This window comes from Pan paniscus, chromosome 3 (genome assembly GCF_029289425.2).
Source record: "Pan paniscus chromosome 3, NHGRI_mPanPan1-v2.0_pri, whole genome shotgun sequence".
NCBI lineage: Eukaryota > Metazoa > Chordata > Mammalia > Primates > Hominidae > Pan > Pan paniscus.
The window spans coordinates 8,641,462-8,661,397 of NC_073252.2; the positions used below are offsets into that span (position 1 = coordinate 8,641,462).

General features: G+C 49.1%; 1 protein-coding gene across 5 annotated transcripts in view; it reads right to left on the bottom strand.

Annotated features, from left to right (window-relative positions):
* Positions 1–558: 558 nt before the first annotated feature.
* ACOX3 (acyl-CoA oxidase 3, pristanoyl) overlaps positions 559–19,936 on the bottom strand; it is an 85,284-nt gene continuing 65,906 nt past the window's right edge. For 2 of the 5 annotated variants that reach the window (XR_010111907.1, XR_008625080.2), the window contains exons 16-19: positions 19,007–19,074; positions 16,175–16,261; positions 10,732–12,353; positions 559–10,023 (exon numbers count right to left, since the gene is read on the bottom strand). Coding sequence is in view for 2 of the 5 variants with exons in the window: in XM_003816442.5 (XP_003816490.1) it covers positions 12,234–12,353; positions 16,175–16,261; positions 19,007–19,074 (275 nt within the window). In the remaining 3 variants the exon portion in view is untranslated. Of the gene's footprint in view, positions 12,354–16,174; positions 16,262–19,006; positions 19,075–19,936 lie in introns of all 5 variants that reach the window. The other 3 variants (XM_003816442.5, XM_008969496.4, XR_008625081.2) reach the window with 2 other exon arrangements.

The following is a 19,936-nucleotide window of genomic DNA, read 5'->3' on the forward strand; positions in this document are numbered from 1 at the left end:
TGAAAGATTGATCCCGCAGGGCCAGCAGATGTCATTAGACAGGAAAGTTAAATGACGGGTAAAAGTTTTGGAAGGTGTATTAGTCCGTTCTCACGCTACTATAAAGAACTGCCCAAGACTGGGTAGTTTATAAAGGAAAGAGTTTTAATTGACTCACAGTTTAGCATGGCTGGGGAGGCCTCAGGAAACTTACAATCATGGCGGAAGGGGAAGGAAACATGTCCTTTTTCACAAGACGGCAGGAAGGAGAAGTGCCAATTAAAAGGAGGAATGCCCCTTATAAAACCATCAGATCTCATGAGAACTCACTCACCATCACAAGAACAGCATGGAGGTAACTACCCCGTGATTCAATTACCTCCCACCAGGTCCCTTCCATGACTCGTGGGGATTATGGGAACTACAGTTCAAGATGAGATTTGGGTGGGGACACAGCCAAACTATATCAGAAGGGTAAGGGTAAACCATCACTATTTGCCAATGATAGAGAAGGAAAACCAAAGAGAATCAATGAAAAACTGTCATAATTAAAATAAGGTTTCAATAAGGTGACCAAAATAAACATACAAAAACCACACAGCTTTTTATTACAAACAGCTTGAAGAAATAGTCTTAGATGGGAAGGCCACTTACCATGAAGACATAGATTCTCCTGATGTGAATCTAAAAGTTAAACAAAACCTCCAGACAAACTCCAGAGAACATTCTTTAATATAGGGGTGGGAGAATGCCCAGACTTGACAAATAACACCAAAGTTCACATACATAAGACATTTTTGATTTGCTCCAACAGATATTAAAAGTATGAGAACCACAACCATGAAAACAACAGAAGCTGATGTGAGAAACAACAGTAAAATTAAACAGTGCAGACACAGGTCCCGCGACAATTATTTTAGCACTCATACAGGTGGCATTTCGGTCAGTGCATGATGATTCAGTGGGCGAAGCATTTCAGATCCTTGTCTCACATCACACCTCGAAATACATTCCTGGTCAATTAAACACTGAAACGTACTCAGAGAAAAAGAGATGAAAGTGTAAATAATCTTGGTGTGAGAAAGGACTTTCCAAGCATGACCTCAAAGGCTAGAGCATAAGAGTCTTCGTTTTAAAATGTGCATGTATTTCTGATTTAAAAATGTAAACTATAGCAGGTTACATCAAAAAGGAAAAAAAATACAGTTAAATGGCAAATGATGCATGAGGAATAATGATTTATAGTGAGTATGTTACAGGTTTGCTGTGCTTAATATGTACAAATATCTTACAAGCCAACAAAATATTTTCAAAACTAAATGCCTTCTTAGATAGAGAACAAGAATGGGCAGTTATCACAGCAGAACATATATGAACAGACTTCAAGCACAGGGGAAGATATGTTCAGCCACAGGAGGGGCAATAAGAAGGAAATCTATACAGAAGACACCAATTTTATGTTCTCATCAGGTCGGCAACAGGCAGAGAACAAACAGGCCACCGCTGGCAAGACTCCTACATTCTAGAGGGAATGAGGGCTTCCTGTTGAACATGCTGGGAAGAGGAGACTTACCAAGTGCTGTCTGCAGGCCGGGCTTTGTTGCTTTCATGCATTAACCCGTTTTAACGCCAACAACAGCAGGATGAGGAAGATTCTCTTATTCATTTCATCAGTGAGGGAAGTCCCACATCCAATAGATAGTGTAGCTGGTGTCCATCCAGGAGCCTGCCCTAGACTCTGCTCCCTCATCCCCACTTGTGACTCTACCTGCCCCACTGCCTCCCACCCTGGTGGTTATCAGAAATCTCCCCTGTGCAGAGCGTGTCTCAGCAAGCCACTGGGACCAGCTCACGCACAGTGATGCAGCATGTGCACGGATGGCTGCCATGGAGCAGAAGGCTTGAACTCTCCATCTCTCAGGAGGAAGTTTGCTAATCTTGTACATTCATGTTACTTGACTGGGAAAATGGCGGTGCCATCACTTTAAGTGGAAAAAGATGTCCACAGAGTATGACCCATTTCTGAAAGGAAAACCACATACACGTACACAGAGGAAGAAAGTGTGCAGAATGGTGTACGCTAACATGATCCCGGCAGGTGAGAGGAAGAAAGTGTGCAGAATGGTGTACGCTAACATGATCCCGGCAGGTGAGAGGAAGAAAGTGTGCAGAATGGGGAACACTAACCTGTTCCTGGCAGGTGAGGGGAAGCAAGTATGCAGAACCGTGCACGCTAACATGATCCCAGCAGGCGAGAGGAAGAAAGTGTGCAGAATGGTGCATGCTAAGATGACCCTGGCAGATGAGGGGAAGGAAGTGTGCAGAACGGTGCATGCTAACGTGATCCCGGCAGGTGAGAGGAAGAAAGTGTGCAGAACGGTGCACGCTTACATGATCCTGGCAGGTGAGAGGAAGAAAGTGAGCAGAATGGTGCATGCTAACATGATCCCGGCAGGTGAGGGGAAGAAAGTGAGCAGAACGGTGCATGCTAACATGAAGCCAGCAGGTGAGGGAAAGGAGAACAGGGCACACTAACACGTTCCTGGCAGCTGAGAGGAAAGCGGACACCAGGGCCAGGAGACGGGGGCCCTCGAGGGGAATGCAGGGAGGACTCTGGGGCAGGGGCAAGTCACTGTCAATGTTCAGCTTCAGTGCTGGGTGCAGGAACACTGGCATGAACCAAGGAGTACAATGAATCAAATTCTGGGCCCCTGTGGCCCAAAAGTAAATCAATTAAATTGGAGGGGCAACTATTTCTCCATGTGGAGTTATAAGTGATATCTATTTTCATCTTTAAAGTTTTCTACATTACCAAAATAGTACCTAATAATCACATTAGTTTTACAATCAGAAAATGGTGGCAGCAAGCAATGACATTAAACTGAACATTTTTATTCCAATTATTCAAGTTTTTGCTGCACAGTATTTTCAAATGTCTTATTTTCAAAATGACTATTACAAAAAATGTAGTTTCTAGAATGTCATGGCTACACCTCAACCTACTCCACTCTTGCAGTGGGGGCAACAGCTTTAGGAGCAGGGACCGTGTGTGGGGGCTGCACCCTTGCAGCGCGTGGCCTGGACACGGCCCAAGCCCTCCGCCGCCCACAGACAACACTTTCACATTGATAAATATGCATGCCCATCAAATCCTGCTGTAAACCAAAACTAAAATTCTAAGTCCCCCAGCCAACTGAGTGCATCCCCTTGCAGCCACCGGGACCCAAAGAAACCTGAAAAACCAGTTCAGGCCATGAATGGGAAGGAGGGCTGGGGATGCCCCATTATACCTGCCCCGCTCTGGAATTTAGACACAGCTGACCAACATTAAAATAAAAACAGAGATCCTAGACTGACAAAACAGACTCTCTGTAGCAATAAGATACCCAATTCAACGGGACTCCGGTATAGCATCACATGACACATAGTAGCCCCGAAGGAATCAAAGTATTTTACCCCAAAATATACTTCCTTGACATATGTTGAAATGGCCCTTGCAAAGCTGTCTCTCATGGGGGAAATGTGCATTCTGCAGAGAATCTGCTTCCCTTATTAGGCTTTTTCTGGAGACTCCGACACCTTTTAAGGGCCTATAAGAGACATGCACATCTATTCTCTCTGAAGTCTGCTATCCGGAGGCTTCATCAACATAAGAAAAACCTTGGCTTCCACAACCACCCCCGCCCCCACCTTAACTCAAGCTGAGTTCAACTCTTTAGACAAAGCTTAACTCTTTCAACCCATTGCCAATCAGGAAATTTTTGAATCTACCTGTCAGAGACGTGTGAACCAGAGCAACTCCATCTTGAATATGAGCTGGGTAAAATGAGGCTGAGACCTGCTGGGCTGCATTCCCAGATGGTTAGGTAGTCTAAGTCACAGGATGAGATAGGAGGTCAGCACAAGATACGGGTCATAAAGACCTTGCTGATAAAACAGGCTGCAATAAGGAAGCTGGCTAAATCCCACCAAAACCAAGATGGCCACAAGAGTGACCTCTGGTCATCCTCACTGCTACACTCCCACCAGCACCATGACAGTTTGCAGGTGCCATGGCAACGTCAGGATGCTACCCTATATGGTCTAAAAAGGGGAGGCATGAATAATCCACACCCTGATTAGCATATCATCAAGAAATAACCATAAAAATGGGCAACCAGCAGCCCTCAGGGCTGCTTTGTCTATGGGTAGCCCTTTTTTTATTCCTTTACTTTCTTAATAAACTTGCTTTCACTTCATGAACTTGCACTGAATTCTTTCTTGCATGAGATCCAAGAACCCTCTCTCGGGGTCTGGATTGGGACCCCTTTCTTGTAACATCTTTCTGGTGACCATGGAAAAAACCACAGTGTGGAAACCCTTCACTCAAAGGTTTACTTTGGTTAAGTGGTGGGGTCCTGTAACATCTTTCTGGCGACCACAGAAGTGACTATAGTGTGGAAAGCCCCGACCCAAAGGGTAACTTTGGGTAAGTGGTAGGGTCTGGTAACGTCTTTCTGGTGAATCATGGAAGGGATGATACTGAGGAGACCCCTCAACCCAAAAGAAGTAGACTGCACCACTGGTTGGCCGACTTTGAATAAGTGGTGGGGTACCTGGGTAAAGGATGGGATTGGGTTAGAGGCCCAACGTAGGGGAGTTAGAGTCTATCCTAAGACACAGTGGGTTAGAGGCCCCTCTTAAGGAAAGGTAAGGACGCTTCCTCAACCTTGGGTTAGAGGCCCACCTCAGGAGGGTTAGAGTCCCTTCTCAGATTTAGGGGGTTAAAGGCCCCTCTCAGTAAGGTCCCTCTTGGTAAAGTCCCTTCTGGCTAAGAACAGGTTTGGCACTATGGGATGTTAACTGCTATTCTCTTGGGATTAATCTGCCTTGCACTCTTTGCTGAGTGACAGAATTAGCCATGTACAGGATTGTAGGACTTGGGAAGTTTTTTCCTCCTTCAACGGGGAAACTTGGGAGCTGACAGGACTGCTGGAAAAGATCCCTTCATGACTGACTAGCAGCCACCTAAACTTTTCACTGTTGCTGCAATGGATGGGTCTTTCTCTGACCTCCCTGAGCGCCTCGCCTTCCCCATCCTGCCTCAGGCAATGCTTTTCTCTCTCTGTGCAAACTGGTTGAATAAATTGTAAAAATAATTGTTTATGTCCTGTAAAGTTTTGATTAATGGAATAAAGGATTTGTGAGGCTAGTCTTAAGCTGTAGCCAACCAGGTCTGGTGTGCTTTGCGTGTCTTTCTGTATTGCTCTGTCATAAAGAGGAGTACCTTAGGATAGAGCACGGACTTAGGACACCTTTAAGCCTGCTTTTCAAGACAGCTCAGCAAACTGGTCAGTTACAAACTTTGCTGCAGGTCCCTCAAAAAACTGGATGAGGTTTCCTTCTTGTCTTCTACGTTCTTGGGAGCTTGACCTTGTAACCATGCGGCCATGCTTTCTCTTTTCACAATGGTGGTCCAGGTTCAGGGTTCAATTCCTGGCTTGGAAAATAAGTTCTTTATCTTCTATGTATTTATATGTATTGTGTGTGATGTTTATGAATGAAACAGCTTTAACTAATTGGTTTAAAAATAAGTGCTTAAATATTTTGTCAGAAAAGTAAAAAGTGTAATGCCTTTTAGTTCATGTGACTTAAGTAATCTTTGGGAAATAAGGAGTTTTAAAGATTATTGGCAAAATAAAAATATCTTCAAACATGTAAACATTTGGTCTAAATTACGCAGGTGAGATATTAAGTTTGCTAAATGTTTTAAGGTCATAAACTGCTTCTTTGACTTTTTTTTTTTTTTTTTTGAGACAGAGTTTCACTCTGTTGCCCAGGCTGGAGGGCAGTGGTGTGATCTCAGCTCATTGCAAGCTCTGCCTCCTGGGTTCATGCCATTCTCCTGCCTCAGCCTCCCGAGTAGGTGGGACTACAGGCGCCCACCACCACGCCTGGCTAATTTTTTTGTATTTTTAGTAGATACAGGGTTTCACCATGTTAGCCAAGATGGTCTCGATCTCCTGACCTTGTGATCCACCTGCCTTGGCCTCCCAAAGTGCTGGGATTACAGGGGTGAGCCACTGCGCCCAACCTGACTTTTAAAAATTATTCAGTTTCCTACTCTGGAGCATTAGATTCTAGATAAGGCCAGGGACATGTGGAGTTAGCCACGCCCCTAGCTATGCTGGAGTCAGCCCCCTTATCTGCACTTCTGCCTGGTGTGTCCTAGGCTAAGTTCCACAACTGGTACACAATTAGAATCCCCAACTTACCAAGGTTTTCACCAAGAGTAAAAGTCACTAACAATTAACATCGTCACATGTAATTAAGACTGCTAAAAAAAACAGTTTTACATGCAAGATGTGTAAGAAAAGTGAAATGCGTCTTTTGGTAAAAGATTATAAGAAGACATGGAAATGTGGATTTTTCTTACCTAGATTAAAGAGTTAAAGAATTGTTTTAGGCCGGGCGCAGTGGCTCACGCCTGTAATCCCAGCAGTTTGGGAGGCCGAGGTGGGCAGATCACGAAGTCAGGAGATCAAGACCATCCTGGCTAACACGGTGAAACCCAGTCTCTACTAAAAATGCAAAAAAAAATTAGCCAGGCTTGGTTGTGGGCGCCTGTAGTCCCAGCTACTCAGGAGGCTGAGGCAGGAGAAAGGCGTGAACCCAGGAGGCGGAGCTCGCAGTGAGCTGAGATCATGCCACTGCACTCCAGCCTGGGTGACAGAGGGAGACTCTATCTCAAAAAAAAAAAAAAAAAAAAAAAAAGGATTGTTTTAAATTAGAATCAAGCTGAAGGTTTACGCAAGTTGTGGAAGGTTTGCGATAAGTTAATCTTGTAAAAAAATTCTGGGTGTGAACAAATGGGCTAAAGTTAAAGGGGTATTATTCAGTTTTTCTGTAAACTGAACATGGGAATAAAAGCATAACAGGTTTTTTCTTCGAGCAAAAACCTGCCTATGACCTGCTCTTTAATAAAAATGTGTAAAGGGTTATCAAAGGCTTATGAGAAACTTACCTTATGGCCAAACTGATTAAGTTTGAACACATTTGTCTATAAGATTTCATTAAGAATTAATTGGCTTTGACATCAACAGTGCACTAATGCAACAGTGACGTTTGGCTTATTTGGTACAAAAATCGCTCAGGAAGCATTATCAAATGTGAAATGGTGTTTGGTTTTTTTTGGGCTGTTATTTGTATAAATGTGTTATTGGTATATGTTCCAAAAGTATGGGAAAATCCTCTAATTCTAATGTGACTTACTGTATGTTATTAATAATTATAATTGTTACATAAAATCATTGCATGCCACAAAGGTAACCAAATTTCATGTTTTTGATTGTGGCTGCCCTAAAATATTTTGTTATCCACAGACAATTGTTATCTTGTTTTAATCCTTTTTAGAAGGTGGTTTATAACCAACTATGGAGCTCTCACAGTGGTTCTTAAAAGCAGGTTTTTAATAACTTTGGAAATTGTGATATTAGAATGGAGGAAAAACTTTCAGAACTCTCATAGAGAGCTGAAATGTTCATGAATATCAAGCAAAACAGGAGTTAACTAAATTAACTGAACCAATAAAAAACTGAAGTAATGTTTTTAACTTTACTTAAAATGTTGCTGATCCTTTGTTTCGTTTTTCAGAGTCAAGGAAACTTTTCTTTTGAGCTATGTACAGCTTTTAGCAATTGAGTAAAATATACTCCTGTGAACAAAATTTGGAGCATATTTCTCTCTGTTTTCTCCAGAATTTGGAAACTATTTGTGAGTATTCTTAATTTAATGGCAATATAGTTATTTGCATAAGTGCAATAAACATCTGATTTCTTTTGTAACAGGACACAATTGGAAAAACTGGTTATTTTACCAAGGCTTTAACTGGAATGGGATGCTTTGCATTAAGGAATCAAACTTGACTTGTAAAGCCAGTAAAAGCCCCTTGGCGAAATGCCTCATACCTTGTCTTCACAGTCCCTGTATGGGGTTCCTGACCTGTGGTAAGTGAAGAATGTCACTTTCTAACAGGTCCAGTAGCCCCAAGCTATCTTGAGGCTCAAGAGGAGAGGAATTTACTCAACTCATAGGTATTTGAGGGTACAAACCCATGGCAGGGCCTGGCTCTAAAAAAGTCTTATCTGAGATTCCTTCTATGGAACAGAGTTCCATCAAAGCCAATTTAAAAAGAGCTTATGTGAAAAATAATTATTCTTGCTGTACTTTATACAAACAATCAGGCCAAGTATAATAAAACCAGTCTTACCAAGATTTGTTTTTAGTAAAAATGGAAAATGGGAAACTAGAGAGAGAAATTATGTTTCAAGAACTATGGTACACTTCTTAAATTCTAGTTTCATCGTTGTTTTTAAGTTTGTTTCTGCAATTTAGGCTAACCCTGCTTATTCCTGTGAACCAACCAGTGATCTCTGGCTGCTGCTCAGAAGAAACAAGAGGGATGGGTAATGTAAACATCTGGATCAGTATTCTAATTCTGGGCACATTAGAATCAGCTAACAGCCCCATGTCAGCTTAGTTCCAACATGCCCAGTTCATGGAAAGCCTTCTAATTTACTTCACTTGGGATAGCTTTGCTTATTCTGTTATATTGCTGTTGTACTCTTTGTGTAGGAATATAGGACAAGCTTACTGAATGTTTTCTTAAACACTTAATAATCTTTCAGATATCACCTTTTGTGAGAACTCAAGAGTTATGAATGGCTCTCACCATTCCAAGGCTTTCTGGCTGAGCTCTTCTCTACCCTGAACAGAAGAGACCTTAATAGGCAGGAGTATCATGGAACCTATTCACCCTGAAGAAGTTACAGAAGATGGATCTTCATCCCTCTGCAACCCTTAGGATTAAAGGTTGTCTTATAAAAGGGAGGGGAGAAATGTCAGAGGCATGTGAACCAGAGCAACTCCATCTTGAATAGGAGCTGGGTAAAATGAGGCTGAGACCTACTGGGCTGCATTCCCAGACACTTAAGGCATTAAGTCACAGGATGAGATGAGGTCGGCACAGGATACAGGTCATAAAGACCTTGCTGATAAAATGGGTTGCAGTAAGGAAGTCGGCTAAAACCCACCAAAACCAAGATGGCCATGAGAGTAACCTCTCGTTGTCCTCACTGCTACACTCCCACCAGCGCCATGACAGTTTACAAAAACCATGGCAACGTCAGGAAGTTACCCTACAAGGTCTAAAACGGGGAGGCACGAATCCACCCTTTGATTATTATATCACCAAGAAATAACCATAAAAATGGGCAACCAGCAGTCCTTGGGGCTGCTGTACGGAGTAGCCATTCTTTTATTCCTTTACTTTCTTAATAAACTTGCTTTCACTTTACTCTATGGATTCACCCTGAATTCTTTCTTGCATGAGATCCAAGAACCCTCTCTTGGGGTCCAGATGGGGTCCCTTTTCCTGTAACACACCTATACCTAGAAGCCTGTTTTCAGACCTTTCTGGGCTGAACCAATGTGCACCCTCCATGTACTGACTGACCTCTCTGCCTCTAACTTCTGTCCCCCTAAAATGTATAAAATCAGGCTGTAACCCAGCAATCTTAGGCAGCTATTCTCAGGACCTCCCAGGGCTGTGTCACAGGTCAGTCTTCACATTTGGCTCAGAATAAACCTCTTCAAATATTTCACAGAGCTTGGCTTTTTGTCAACACTGCCAGTAAAGTGTGCCAGCTCCCACAGTTGGGGAATGAGGACCTTTCCAACAGGTGGATATGAAAATGCAAACCACATGGTGACATTGTGGCATCGCAAAGCTCTCCTGCATAAGAACCCGTCGTGTCTGACATGGTGACATCGTGGCATCGCAAAGCTCTCCTGCACGAGAACCCATTGTGTCTGACATGGTGACATCATGGCCACAGGCATCGCAGAGCTCTCCTGCACGAGAACCCGTCATGTGTGACATGGTGACAACGTGACATCACAAAGCTCTCCTGCATGAGAACCCGTCATATGTGACACCGAAGTCAAATGTGTTTTTTTCTGTAAACCTTGAACATACCCTTGACCTTGAACAACTTCTGTGACCTGCTGGTGGAAAAACAGGTAGTTTCAGACCAAAGGCTGGACTAGACCACAAACCAAAGTCCCAAGTGATAAAAAAGGCAAAACATGAAAACCCCTCCGGAGATGCCCAAAGCTGTTACTCGGGAGACAAGGACAGCTGGGGCCTGCTCTGGAGGGCGGTGAGGCAGGAGTGACCGTGACTCTAACTCAGGCTGGCCACCACCTAGAATCTAGCTGCGGGCACATCAGAGGACTTGGGAGCCTGTTCCTTCTCGTTTAGAAAAGCTACAGGTCTAGGTAAAGGAGCCGTCCACACACACACGGCCTGAGGCGTCCTGTGAGGGGGACCCCTGGTGGAAATCTGCGTGACCCCAGTTGACAGCCCACCCAGGCCCAACTGCTCTTGGGCTGGGACCCCCAGGCAGTGGGGCTGGGCACCCCGGGCCCGTGAGGCCTGTGGGTGGCAGCCTCAGTGGGGAATGAGCCCCTCCGACACTGGCAGGCACCACTGACGTGTTCTCTGGGTTTGTACTCGGAACTGCTCCATCTAATTCACCAAGGGCCTGAGCACTCTCATTCCCATTCTCTCTGAAAGCAGGAAGAGTATCATAGACAAAACACATGTAACCCACGAAGAGTTTGTTTAAACCCAAGGAAGCTTCTAAACCAGAGTAAGATGAATTCAGGTGGGGATGCTCCTGGGTTCGAGTGACAATGGATACCAGCACCTACCTATTGCGTCTCAGCCCTGTGCTGGGGCACTCAGGCACCAGGGAGGTCCCATGGCTTCTGGTCCCGCTTGGCCACCTCCTGCTGTCTGCCTGCGGCAGTGTCCAGCCTATTGGACCAGTCTCCTCCTCTGCAGATGCAGCAAACGGCACAACTCACCCCACACGGTTGGCTGAGGGTCCCACGAGATGATGAATCCTGAGTGCTCAGCAAGGTGCTGGCAGGTGGTAGGTGCTCATCAAAGAAGTCACTAATTACCCCTCAGATGCCCCTGGAGCCCCAGAGGGGTGGGATGTGGTGGGGGGGTGGTGTCCTGCCCCTTTTCTAACATGAGAGCTTCAGAAGTGATTTCCAGTGCTGGAAATTCAGTTTTTAAAAACATTCTGGACCATGCCCTTCAGACGCTCAAAAGTTCTCTGGGCTACCTGGAAAAATAAGAACTGGTCTTATTTGGTTCGGCACCGTCCTGAGACACGCTGGGTTACATCTGTTTGATGGGCTGTGGTGATACGAGTGTGGCCACGGGGGTCAGGGGGCACCAGAGTGACCCAACTCCCTGCTACTGATGACGAAGCCCTTCCGTGCCCTGAGCTGATCAGAGGTTAAGAAGCAGGACCCAGATGCAAAGACAGCACTGCTCCGGGAACCTAACACTGGGAAGGGCAGCCAAGCCCATGGCCCTGCGGGGAGCAGGAGTGACCAGGGGAGGCGTGCACTGATGGCCCCGGTCTGCTGCAATCAGGCTGTGGCCAGTGCCATGGGGACAGGCCACATGTGTGCAAGGACTTGCTGGGCAGACTCTGCAGGGACAAACAGATCAAACATGTTACGAATAAAGTGATTTGTATATAACTGGCGGCAGGGGGAGGGGGGCGGTTGGAGACTGAATTGCCCATTCAAATCATTAGACTTTTTAAAAAAACATTTCCTCGATGGAAATTTCCAGTTCCACAAAAGAAAGTAATCAAACAGATGTTCCTCCTTAAGTCTTAAACCATGACATTCAGATGATCTATATGCAAATTAATAAGGTTATGACATAATTCGATTATGTGACAAAGCCGAGGGAGAGTTGACAAAGAACCAGACTGGCATCATTGACTTCTCAATGAAGTGGAGCTCGGTAAAAAATCTAGATGAATCACAGGTTGTCTGACCAGAAGATCCCTGACAATGGGCTGTCTACTTTAGAGAAAGGAGCTGAACCCTGAAAACTGAATGTGCGAAATTCTAATTATCAAAAAACCCACAGCGCATCAGGTAGACATGATCATCTGCATTTCTTTTCCACGCTGCAAATCACCGCGATCCCAGATTAGTCCAGCCGGCCGGGCGCCTCCCTCCCGTCCGCCTGGGCGGTTGAGGCCAATCAGCAGTTTAGGCGCAGAGGTGCGGGCTCAGAAAGCAGCAGCAATCTCCGGCGTGTTCTGGAATCAGAAGTTGAGGTCCACGTCTGATTAGTTCCCTTCGTTTCATTAGACTTGGCTGAATGTGTGCCAGTCCCACTAGAGCTTCGATTTCAGACTTCCTATGACAGGTTTGTTCACAGAAAACTCTGGCCACCAGGATGCCCGCTCCAACACCTTGCTTTCCTGCAGGACAGCGCCCCAGAGGTTTTTGTAGAGCTGCAAACAACACGTACACAGCAAGTGAAGACGAAGAAATAAGAAGGAAAAGATTCCTAGACGGCTGAGTGTGCAAATGCAACTCCTCAAAGTTTTTGTTAAAAACACAGGAAATTCGGCTGGGCACAGTGGCTCACGCCTGTAATCCCAGCATTTTGGGAGGCCGAGGTAGGCAGATCACCTGAGGTCGGGAGTTTTAGATCAGCCTGACCAACATGGACAAACCCCATCTCTACTAAAAAAAAATTCAAAATTAGCCAGGTGTGGTGGTGCATGCCTGTAATCCCAGCTACTTGGAAGGCTGAGGCAGGAGAATCACTTGAACCTGGGAGGTAGAGGTTTCAGTGAGCCGAGATCGCACCACTGCACTCCAGCCTGGGCAACAAGAGCAAAACTCCGTCTCAAAACAAACAAACAACAACAACAACAATAACAAAAAAGCACAGGAAATTCTCTGTCCCTTTTTAGAGAAATTTTAAAATGGTTTAAATTTATATGATTATTTTCTTTTTTTTCTAGTAGAAAACAATTAGGACAATTCAATTATAAAGTACTATAAAACACATTTATAATGAAAATCACCCCTCGCCCTCTTCTTTGGAAATTATTGGCTGGGTGAGGTGGCTCGTTCCTGTAATCCCAGCACTCTGGGAGGCTGAGGAAGGCAGATCACTGGAGCTCAGGAGCTTGAGACCAGCCTGGGCAACACGGCGAAACCCCATCTTTACAAAAAAAAAAAAAAAGCAAAAAATTAACTGGGCATGGAGGAGTTCACCTGTAGTCCTAGCTACTTGGGAGGCTGAGGTGGGAGGATCACTTGAGCCCAGGAGGTTGAGGCTGCAGTGGGCCGAGATTATGCCACTGCACCCCAGCCTGGGTGACAGAGTGAGATCCTATCTCACACACACAAAAAGGAACTGATCGTGGCAGTGGACACGCTGTTTCTTAGTAACTGCAGCCACCGCAGGATTCTGCAAGGCTGCATCGACTGCTGCTCTGAAATCTGCTCTCACACCCCAGGCCACTACCGGCCGCACAGGTGGCACGTGGCCACCAGCAGCAGGATGCCCTCGCCGAGTGGCCCTTACTGGCTGATTCCTGGACCTGGGCCACCACAACCTGCTCCTCTGGTCCTGCCCCGGGCCAGCACTCCCCTACGGGAGGTGCAGACTTCACTGCTCTCAGCCTAAGTGGCCTCACTGGGAAGATGGGGAGAGACACTCCTGTCTTGGAGGAAGGCTGTACAAATGAAGGGCGAAGGGCAGCTGAGCAGACACTTCACCCGTGCAGGGTGGAAAGGGGCAGCCCAGACCATCTCCAGGGCCTGGGGAGGTGGTCTATTTTGCATCCAGCTCACGCTGACCCATTTTATTAAGAAGAAAGCCCTCTGCCTGCACCCGCTAAATGCACTTAGCAACCCCTCCTCCCCACTCTGCTACTCTGGGCTCCACAGACACAGACCCAGGCTGCTGCTCCACAGGGCCTAGGTTCCAGCTTATGTTTCACAGTTTGGAGCAGCGGGCTTGGTTTAAGGATGGTCTCAACTCCCCTGCAGCTCTGTTTGTTCGTTTATAGTGAATTTCTCACCTGGCAGCTCCTGGTTAACACACCAGTTCCTTGCAACCGGAAGGAATGCACTTTTTTTTTTTTTTTTTTTTTTTGAGATGAGGTCTCACCCTGTTGGCCAGGCTGCAGTGCAGTGGCGCGATCACTGCCCACCACAGCCTCGACCTCCCCAAGCTCAGGGGATCCTCTCACCTCAGTTTTTGTAATTTTTATGGATGGGGTTTCAGTATGTTGTCTAGGCTGGTCTCAAACTCCTGGGCTAAAGGGATCTGCCCGCCTCAGCCTTCCAAAGTGCTAGGATAATAGGTGTGAGCCACCATGCTCAGCCAGGAATGCATGTTTAATAAACCATCCTGCCAGCGACACCTCCAGTTGGCTCTGGTTTTAACTATGGAACCCAGAGCCAGGGGGCCCCTCCATCATGGGCAAGGTCTCTCCTTTCCTTGGTCGTTCCCTGCCTCAGAGACGGGCCTGCCTCTGCAGAGCAAGGTGCAGCAGGTAGATGCTGAAGGCCGCTCCGGCTTCTCCTGCACGGGGCAGACAGTCCCGTGTGCTCGGGGGTCCTCCATGGCGGGTCTGGCTCCACTGTCTCTTCGAATGCCTGTCTGCCTGGTGAGCCCCCACCTCCTGGGGAGACTGCCTCTCCCAGGGAGGTGGGTAGGGCAAGTCCCCCTCCTATGCGCTCCCCCAGGACCCAAGGCTCCCCTCAAATCTTCTCTCCCTACAGCAGGGCACAGTCTCTTCAAATCCTGGCTCTGCCACTCCCTGGCTGGGAAACCCACTGGGCTTCTCTGGCTCTCAGCTCTCAGCAGCAGTGATCATCTGGGCTGTATGGGCTCTGGGGATGGTCAGTGGTCAGTCCCCGATGCAGGACAGCAGGCCCTCTGCAGAGATGACCATCCCTGCCTCTCCTACTACGGGGAACTCTCACCTCCTGCCCTGCCCACCCGGCTCCTGGCACTACCTGCCTCTTGGCACACCTAGCCCAACCCAGGTGTAGCCTGGGCTGCGCTGAGGCCAGGCGCTGGGCCCTCCCTGGCTAAGCCGGTAAGGGCTCATGTACAGACTTCAGCATTCCCTGAGGACTGAGGGAGGGTCCTGCCCACTAAGGCTCAATCTCCATTTGGGCAGAGACCCAGGTGCTTCAGCAGGTGCTTCAGCAGAAATAACTCAGTCGCGGGGCCAGGGGGCAGGGATGGGGTCAAACCCCTCTGTGACTCACAGCCAGGGGACCTCAGGCACGGGACATGAGCATTGACACGCCGAGTCCCTCTAGCAGAAGACAGACACAGCCCCATAAGCAGTGGGGTGCTGGAAGGCACCCAGTGGACCTGTGAGCATCGCTCCTCCAGGGCATCATCAGGTGGGAGGGAGACACAAGGTCAGTGATGAGGCCAGCAAGGGCAGCACTACAGTGCCTGGGGGCACTGCCTCAGCTGGAGGCCAGAGAAGGCCTCTCCAAGGCAGCAATAGTCAGCTTATACTGAAAGAATGGAAGGCACTCCAGGCAGCCCGAGCAGCAGGCACAAGGCCCTGGGGTGGGCACGGGCCTGGCGCGACAGACGGGGAGGCCAGTAAGGCTAGATCTGGTGGGCAGGAGGGGAGCGTGGGGTGAAGGGCCTCGGAGGGATTCAGTGGCTGCGTGGGGCTGGGGCGTGGCAGGCAGTCGAGGAGGCTGGTGGAGGCTCCCTCAGGGGGGCGGCCTGACCCCATCTGCTTTGAAGGAATCATTATGGAACATGGGGGGCAGGAGGAGAGCTGAGGAGCCACAGGGAGGCGGTTGGGGGAAAGCGGGGCAGGGGAGAGTAACCCCGGTGACAACCATGGATGGTCAGAGGGGACAGAGGGGCCTGGGGATTCCAGGACAGGGATGGGGGAGAGGCCTGCAGGGCCAGGAGCATGGTCAGATGGGGGTAAGACCTGGGACCGGGGAGGCCGGGGGGAGTGGGAGGAGGGCAGAGGTCACAGTGTGTGGACCTCCAACCTCTGCCTGTGCAGGCGGGCAGTGCCACCACCCCATCTCAGGAGGAAAAGGCAGGCAGGGGATGGGCAAGTCCCCTGCAACCACAGAGCCAGCATGGGGAAGCACCAGAGTGAGACAGTCCTGACTTGTCCCGGGCCCTCCCCAAGAAGCTCCCCCACGTGTGACCACTTTCCAGAAGACACCAGACCCCTGACCCACAGGAGCATCTCCGCTCCGCAGAAATGCCCATCAACCCTTGGGGCACTCCCATGAGGCCCTGTCCTCCCTTTACCTCGCCGTCGGCTCTGCCAATCGGTGAGTCCAGAACAAAGTCAGGAGGAGCGATCACGTCTACCAGGGCAACTGCATCGTCTTTCAGCTGTTGGAAAACAAAGCCCAGACACTTGGCACCTCCCGGGAATTTCCATGGTGACCAAAGCATAACAGCCCCGTGTGTGGTTGCCAGGACCCACTAGCAACGGGTCACCTGAGTGGCACGTGCGGCTCTGCTGCCCATGCGTGATCTCTTCACCGGCCTGGATTCGAGGCCCTTGCTGTGTGCTGGAATGTTCTCACCATGCTGCTTTTCACTCAGGACTTCCAGGGCTTGTTTCTTCCCAACAAGGTAGAAAAGGCCCTTAAAAGTGACGACCCTGAAGCTCGTGAATTAGCAACTGCATTCAGAGGCTCGTTTCTAAGCCTTGGCTTATCTAGGCAACTGCTGTTCCAGTAAAGGAAAATATGTCCAGAAAACATGTAATAGAGAAGGCATTTATGAGCACTTGGAAAAGCCATAAGCATATGAAGCCTCCTCGGTTGGCGGTGGTTTTATTACTCTCCCATTCCACTGGACAAATTATTCTTCAATATGACACATGAAATTTATATGAGTGGACTCTCAAGAATTTTCTTAAAATGCAAAAAAAAAATTATCCTTAAAATATTATGAAATGCCGTGGCTACACCGCATAGAACCCAGGAATGGGAGACACCATTAATGATATGGATCAAAGGCAATCAGTCAGTACAGAGTAACAAAGGCCACAACGGAGGAACTGAGTGCACCTCTGCGTTTCAGCGCCACGCTCTGCAGGGCGTGGTCACCTGGTCCTGGTCCACGTGCCTCAGCACAGAGGCCGGAAACGCCACTGCTCCCGGAGAGAAGCTCTTGGCAGAGCACAGGCGCTGAGCCCGACAAACGTGTTCCGTAAGGGTCCAGGTGGGAGATGTTACTGGCTTTGTGGGCCATGGTCTCTGGCAACTGCCTACTGTGCTGTGGAAGCACAAAGGCACCCACAGAAGACACTCAGGTGAACGGCAGGATTGGACTGAGTTTGCTGGCCCTGGTCTAGTGGATGGCTGGCACCTTCTCCACCTGGCTGACCTTGGCCTTCCCAAGACAGCAGTATGGATGGGCACACACAGAGTGGCACACAACGGTCATCCAGCCTTGGCCATAGCCTCACTGGGAAATCAGTTGTGGCTTTTATTTTTTTGAGACAGGGTCTTGCTCTGTTGCCCAGGCTGGAGCGTGATGGTGCAATTACGGCTCACTGCAGCCTCGAACACCTGGGCTCAAGCCACCCTACCTCAGCCTCTTGAGTAGCTGGGACTACAGGCATGTGCCACCAAGCCTGGCTAAATTTTTAAAATTATTTTTTGTAGAGATGAAGTCTCACTACGTTGCCCAGGCTGGTCTCGAACTCCTGGCCTCCAGTGATCCTCCTGCCTTGGCCTCCCAAAGTGCTGGGATTACAGGCATGAGCCACCACACCCGGACACTTTTTATCAACAACACCTCCCCGCTATGCCCCCCTCTCTGGCGAGGAGACCCCCGTGCTTTCCTTGGTGCACCTGCGTACTCTGAAGGCCTCCATGGGGTCAACACTGCCCCAAGGGGGTAAAATTTGGCTCTTGGAGGAGCCAAGGAAAACCCCTCCCTGTGGCCAGTTCGATGTTAAGACAAGTAAATGTGGCCACATACGTGCGCCACAATCAGACACGCCCCTCTCCAGAACCGCAGGCTCAGGGAAGGGCTTTATACAATGAATCCCGAGAGAGGCTCAGAGCCAGTCACAGGGACATTCCACTGGTCTCAGATCAAGTGTGAAAGCAGCGACAGGCGAGATGAAAGGCCACGTCTGCAGTCACCTGAGACATTGTGCTAAAATGCAGCAGCACTCAGTCCAGTTCCTAGCAGCAAAAGTGGAGTGACGTCTCCACGGACACAGTGGCCCTGCCCACCAAAGCAGCACCAGCACCAGCACAAGTGGCCCCTCAAAATCAGTGCAATGAAAGGAAATCGGAGACCCTCACTCACACCCAGCGGCCTTCCCCCAACCCAGCGGCTACCGTGCTAAACAGCACAGCACTGTAGCTTCTGTCCCTGGATGGAAGAGAGCTCCCGGATCAGCACGTGGGGTTGGGGCCCTCTGATTTCCTGGGTGACATAGGTAAAAGAATATAATAAACAAGGAAACTGCCAGGAAACAAATTTAAATTGGAGGCTAAGTCCCCCGAACGCTCAGAGAATTCTCAAAGTAGCTGCAAAAGGTGTGTGAGAGGGCCTGGGTGTGTGCAGATCTGGAGACGCCCCGACAGGTTTCTTTTGCAAAAATTTCTGATGTAGCCATATTTTCTTGTAATCCTACAGTTTTTACTAAACACTGAACACACGTGAATGTTTGGGTTGCAAAGGCGTGTGTGTCGGCTCATGGGTGACGCTAAGGCGGTGTGTGTCAGCTCTGGGTGATGCTAAGGGGGTGCGTGTCTGCTCTGGGTGACGTTAAGGCGGTGTGTGTCGGCTCTAGGTGAGGCTAAGGAGGTGCGTGTCGGTCTGGGTAAGGGGGTGCGTGTAGGCTCTGGGTGACGCTAAGGCGGTGCGTGTCAGTCTGGGTGATACTAAGGCGGTGCGTGTCGGTCTGGGTGATGATAAGGGGATGCGTGTCAGTCTGGGTGATACTAAGGCGGTGCGTGTCGGTCTGGGTGATGATAAGGGGATGCGTGTCAGTCTGGGTGATACTAAGGCGGTGCGTGTCGGTCTGGGTGATGCTAAGGGGATGCGTGTTGCTCTGGGCGGCTGTGTAACATGGATGTAGAGAACGTGACAGCACCCACGGCTCACCTGGGAACACAAAGCCAGGACGGCGCTCTCCAACACTTCTCCCGCCTGCTCACCAGAGAAGTATCCTCCTGCAAGCACAGCCTGGGTCACATGGGGGCTGGGTCCTCAGTCCAAAACCACCCCCAATACCAACATGCCCTGAGTGCACTTTCCAAATCGGCCATATAGGAGGCCTGTTTTGGGTGAACACATCAGTGTCATTGCTGTCCCCAGCCCAGCTGTGACCCAAGGAATGTGCTGCTCAGGGGCCGAGTTCTGAGACCCTTTTCCCACTCAGGCATTGATGGTCTCTGGCCCGGGGCAGCGAGGGAGGCAAGGTCTCAGGCTCAGAGGTGACAGGTGGCCGCTGGGCTCATACCTGCTGGGGTTCAGGGAGGCTGGGCGGGTTCCTTCCTCAGGAGAAAGTGAGGAAGGGGCTCCTGGGCAGAGTGAAGCAGGGGTGCACGGCAGGGGGCACAGGGGCGAGGGGGTGCCTGGGACCACCCAGGGGAGTTGGGGGGGTGGGGGCGGTGGGCACCTGCAGGGACTCAGAGGCTGCAGGGGGACTTGGCCCTTGGTGTCACCTCCAGCCGCTGTGGTTTCTGGCAGGGCCCTAAGAGGTCCAAGGCCGTGGCCTTGTGCGTTCGGGAGCACATCTGTGGTGGGATCTGCGTTTGCTGTGATTTCCGCTGGAGAGAACTGTGTCTCATCACCTAGGGTTTTTCTCAGGCAGCAGTGGGGCTCCTGCCCTGTGCCCGCCCTCTCTGGCAGACACTTGTGTCCCTTCCTTGGTGCACCTGAGCACTGTCAAGGCCTCCACGGGGTCAGCACCACCCTCCAGGGGGTAAACGCTGGCTCTTGGAGTGGGGAGGATCTTATTCTTCACAAGCCCAGAGACACAGGACATGAATGGATATGCAGTGTATCCTAGTACCAAAGATGCATGGGTGC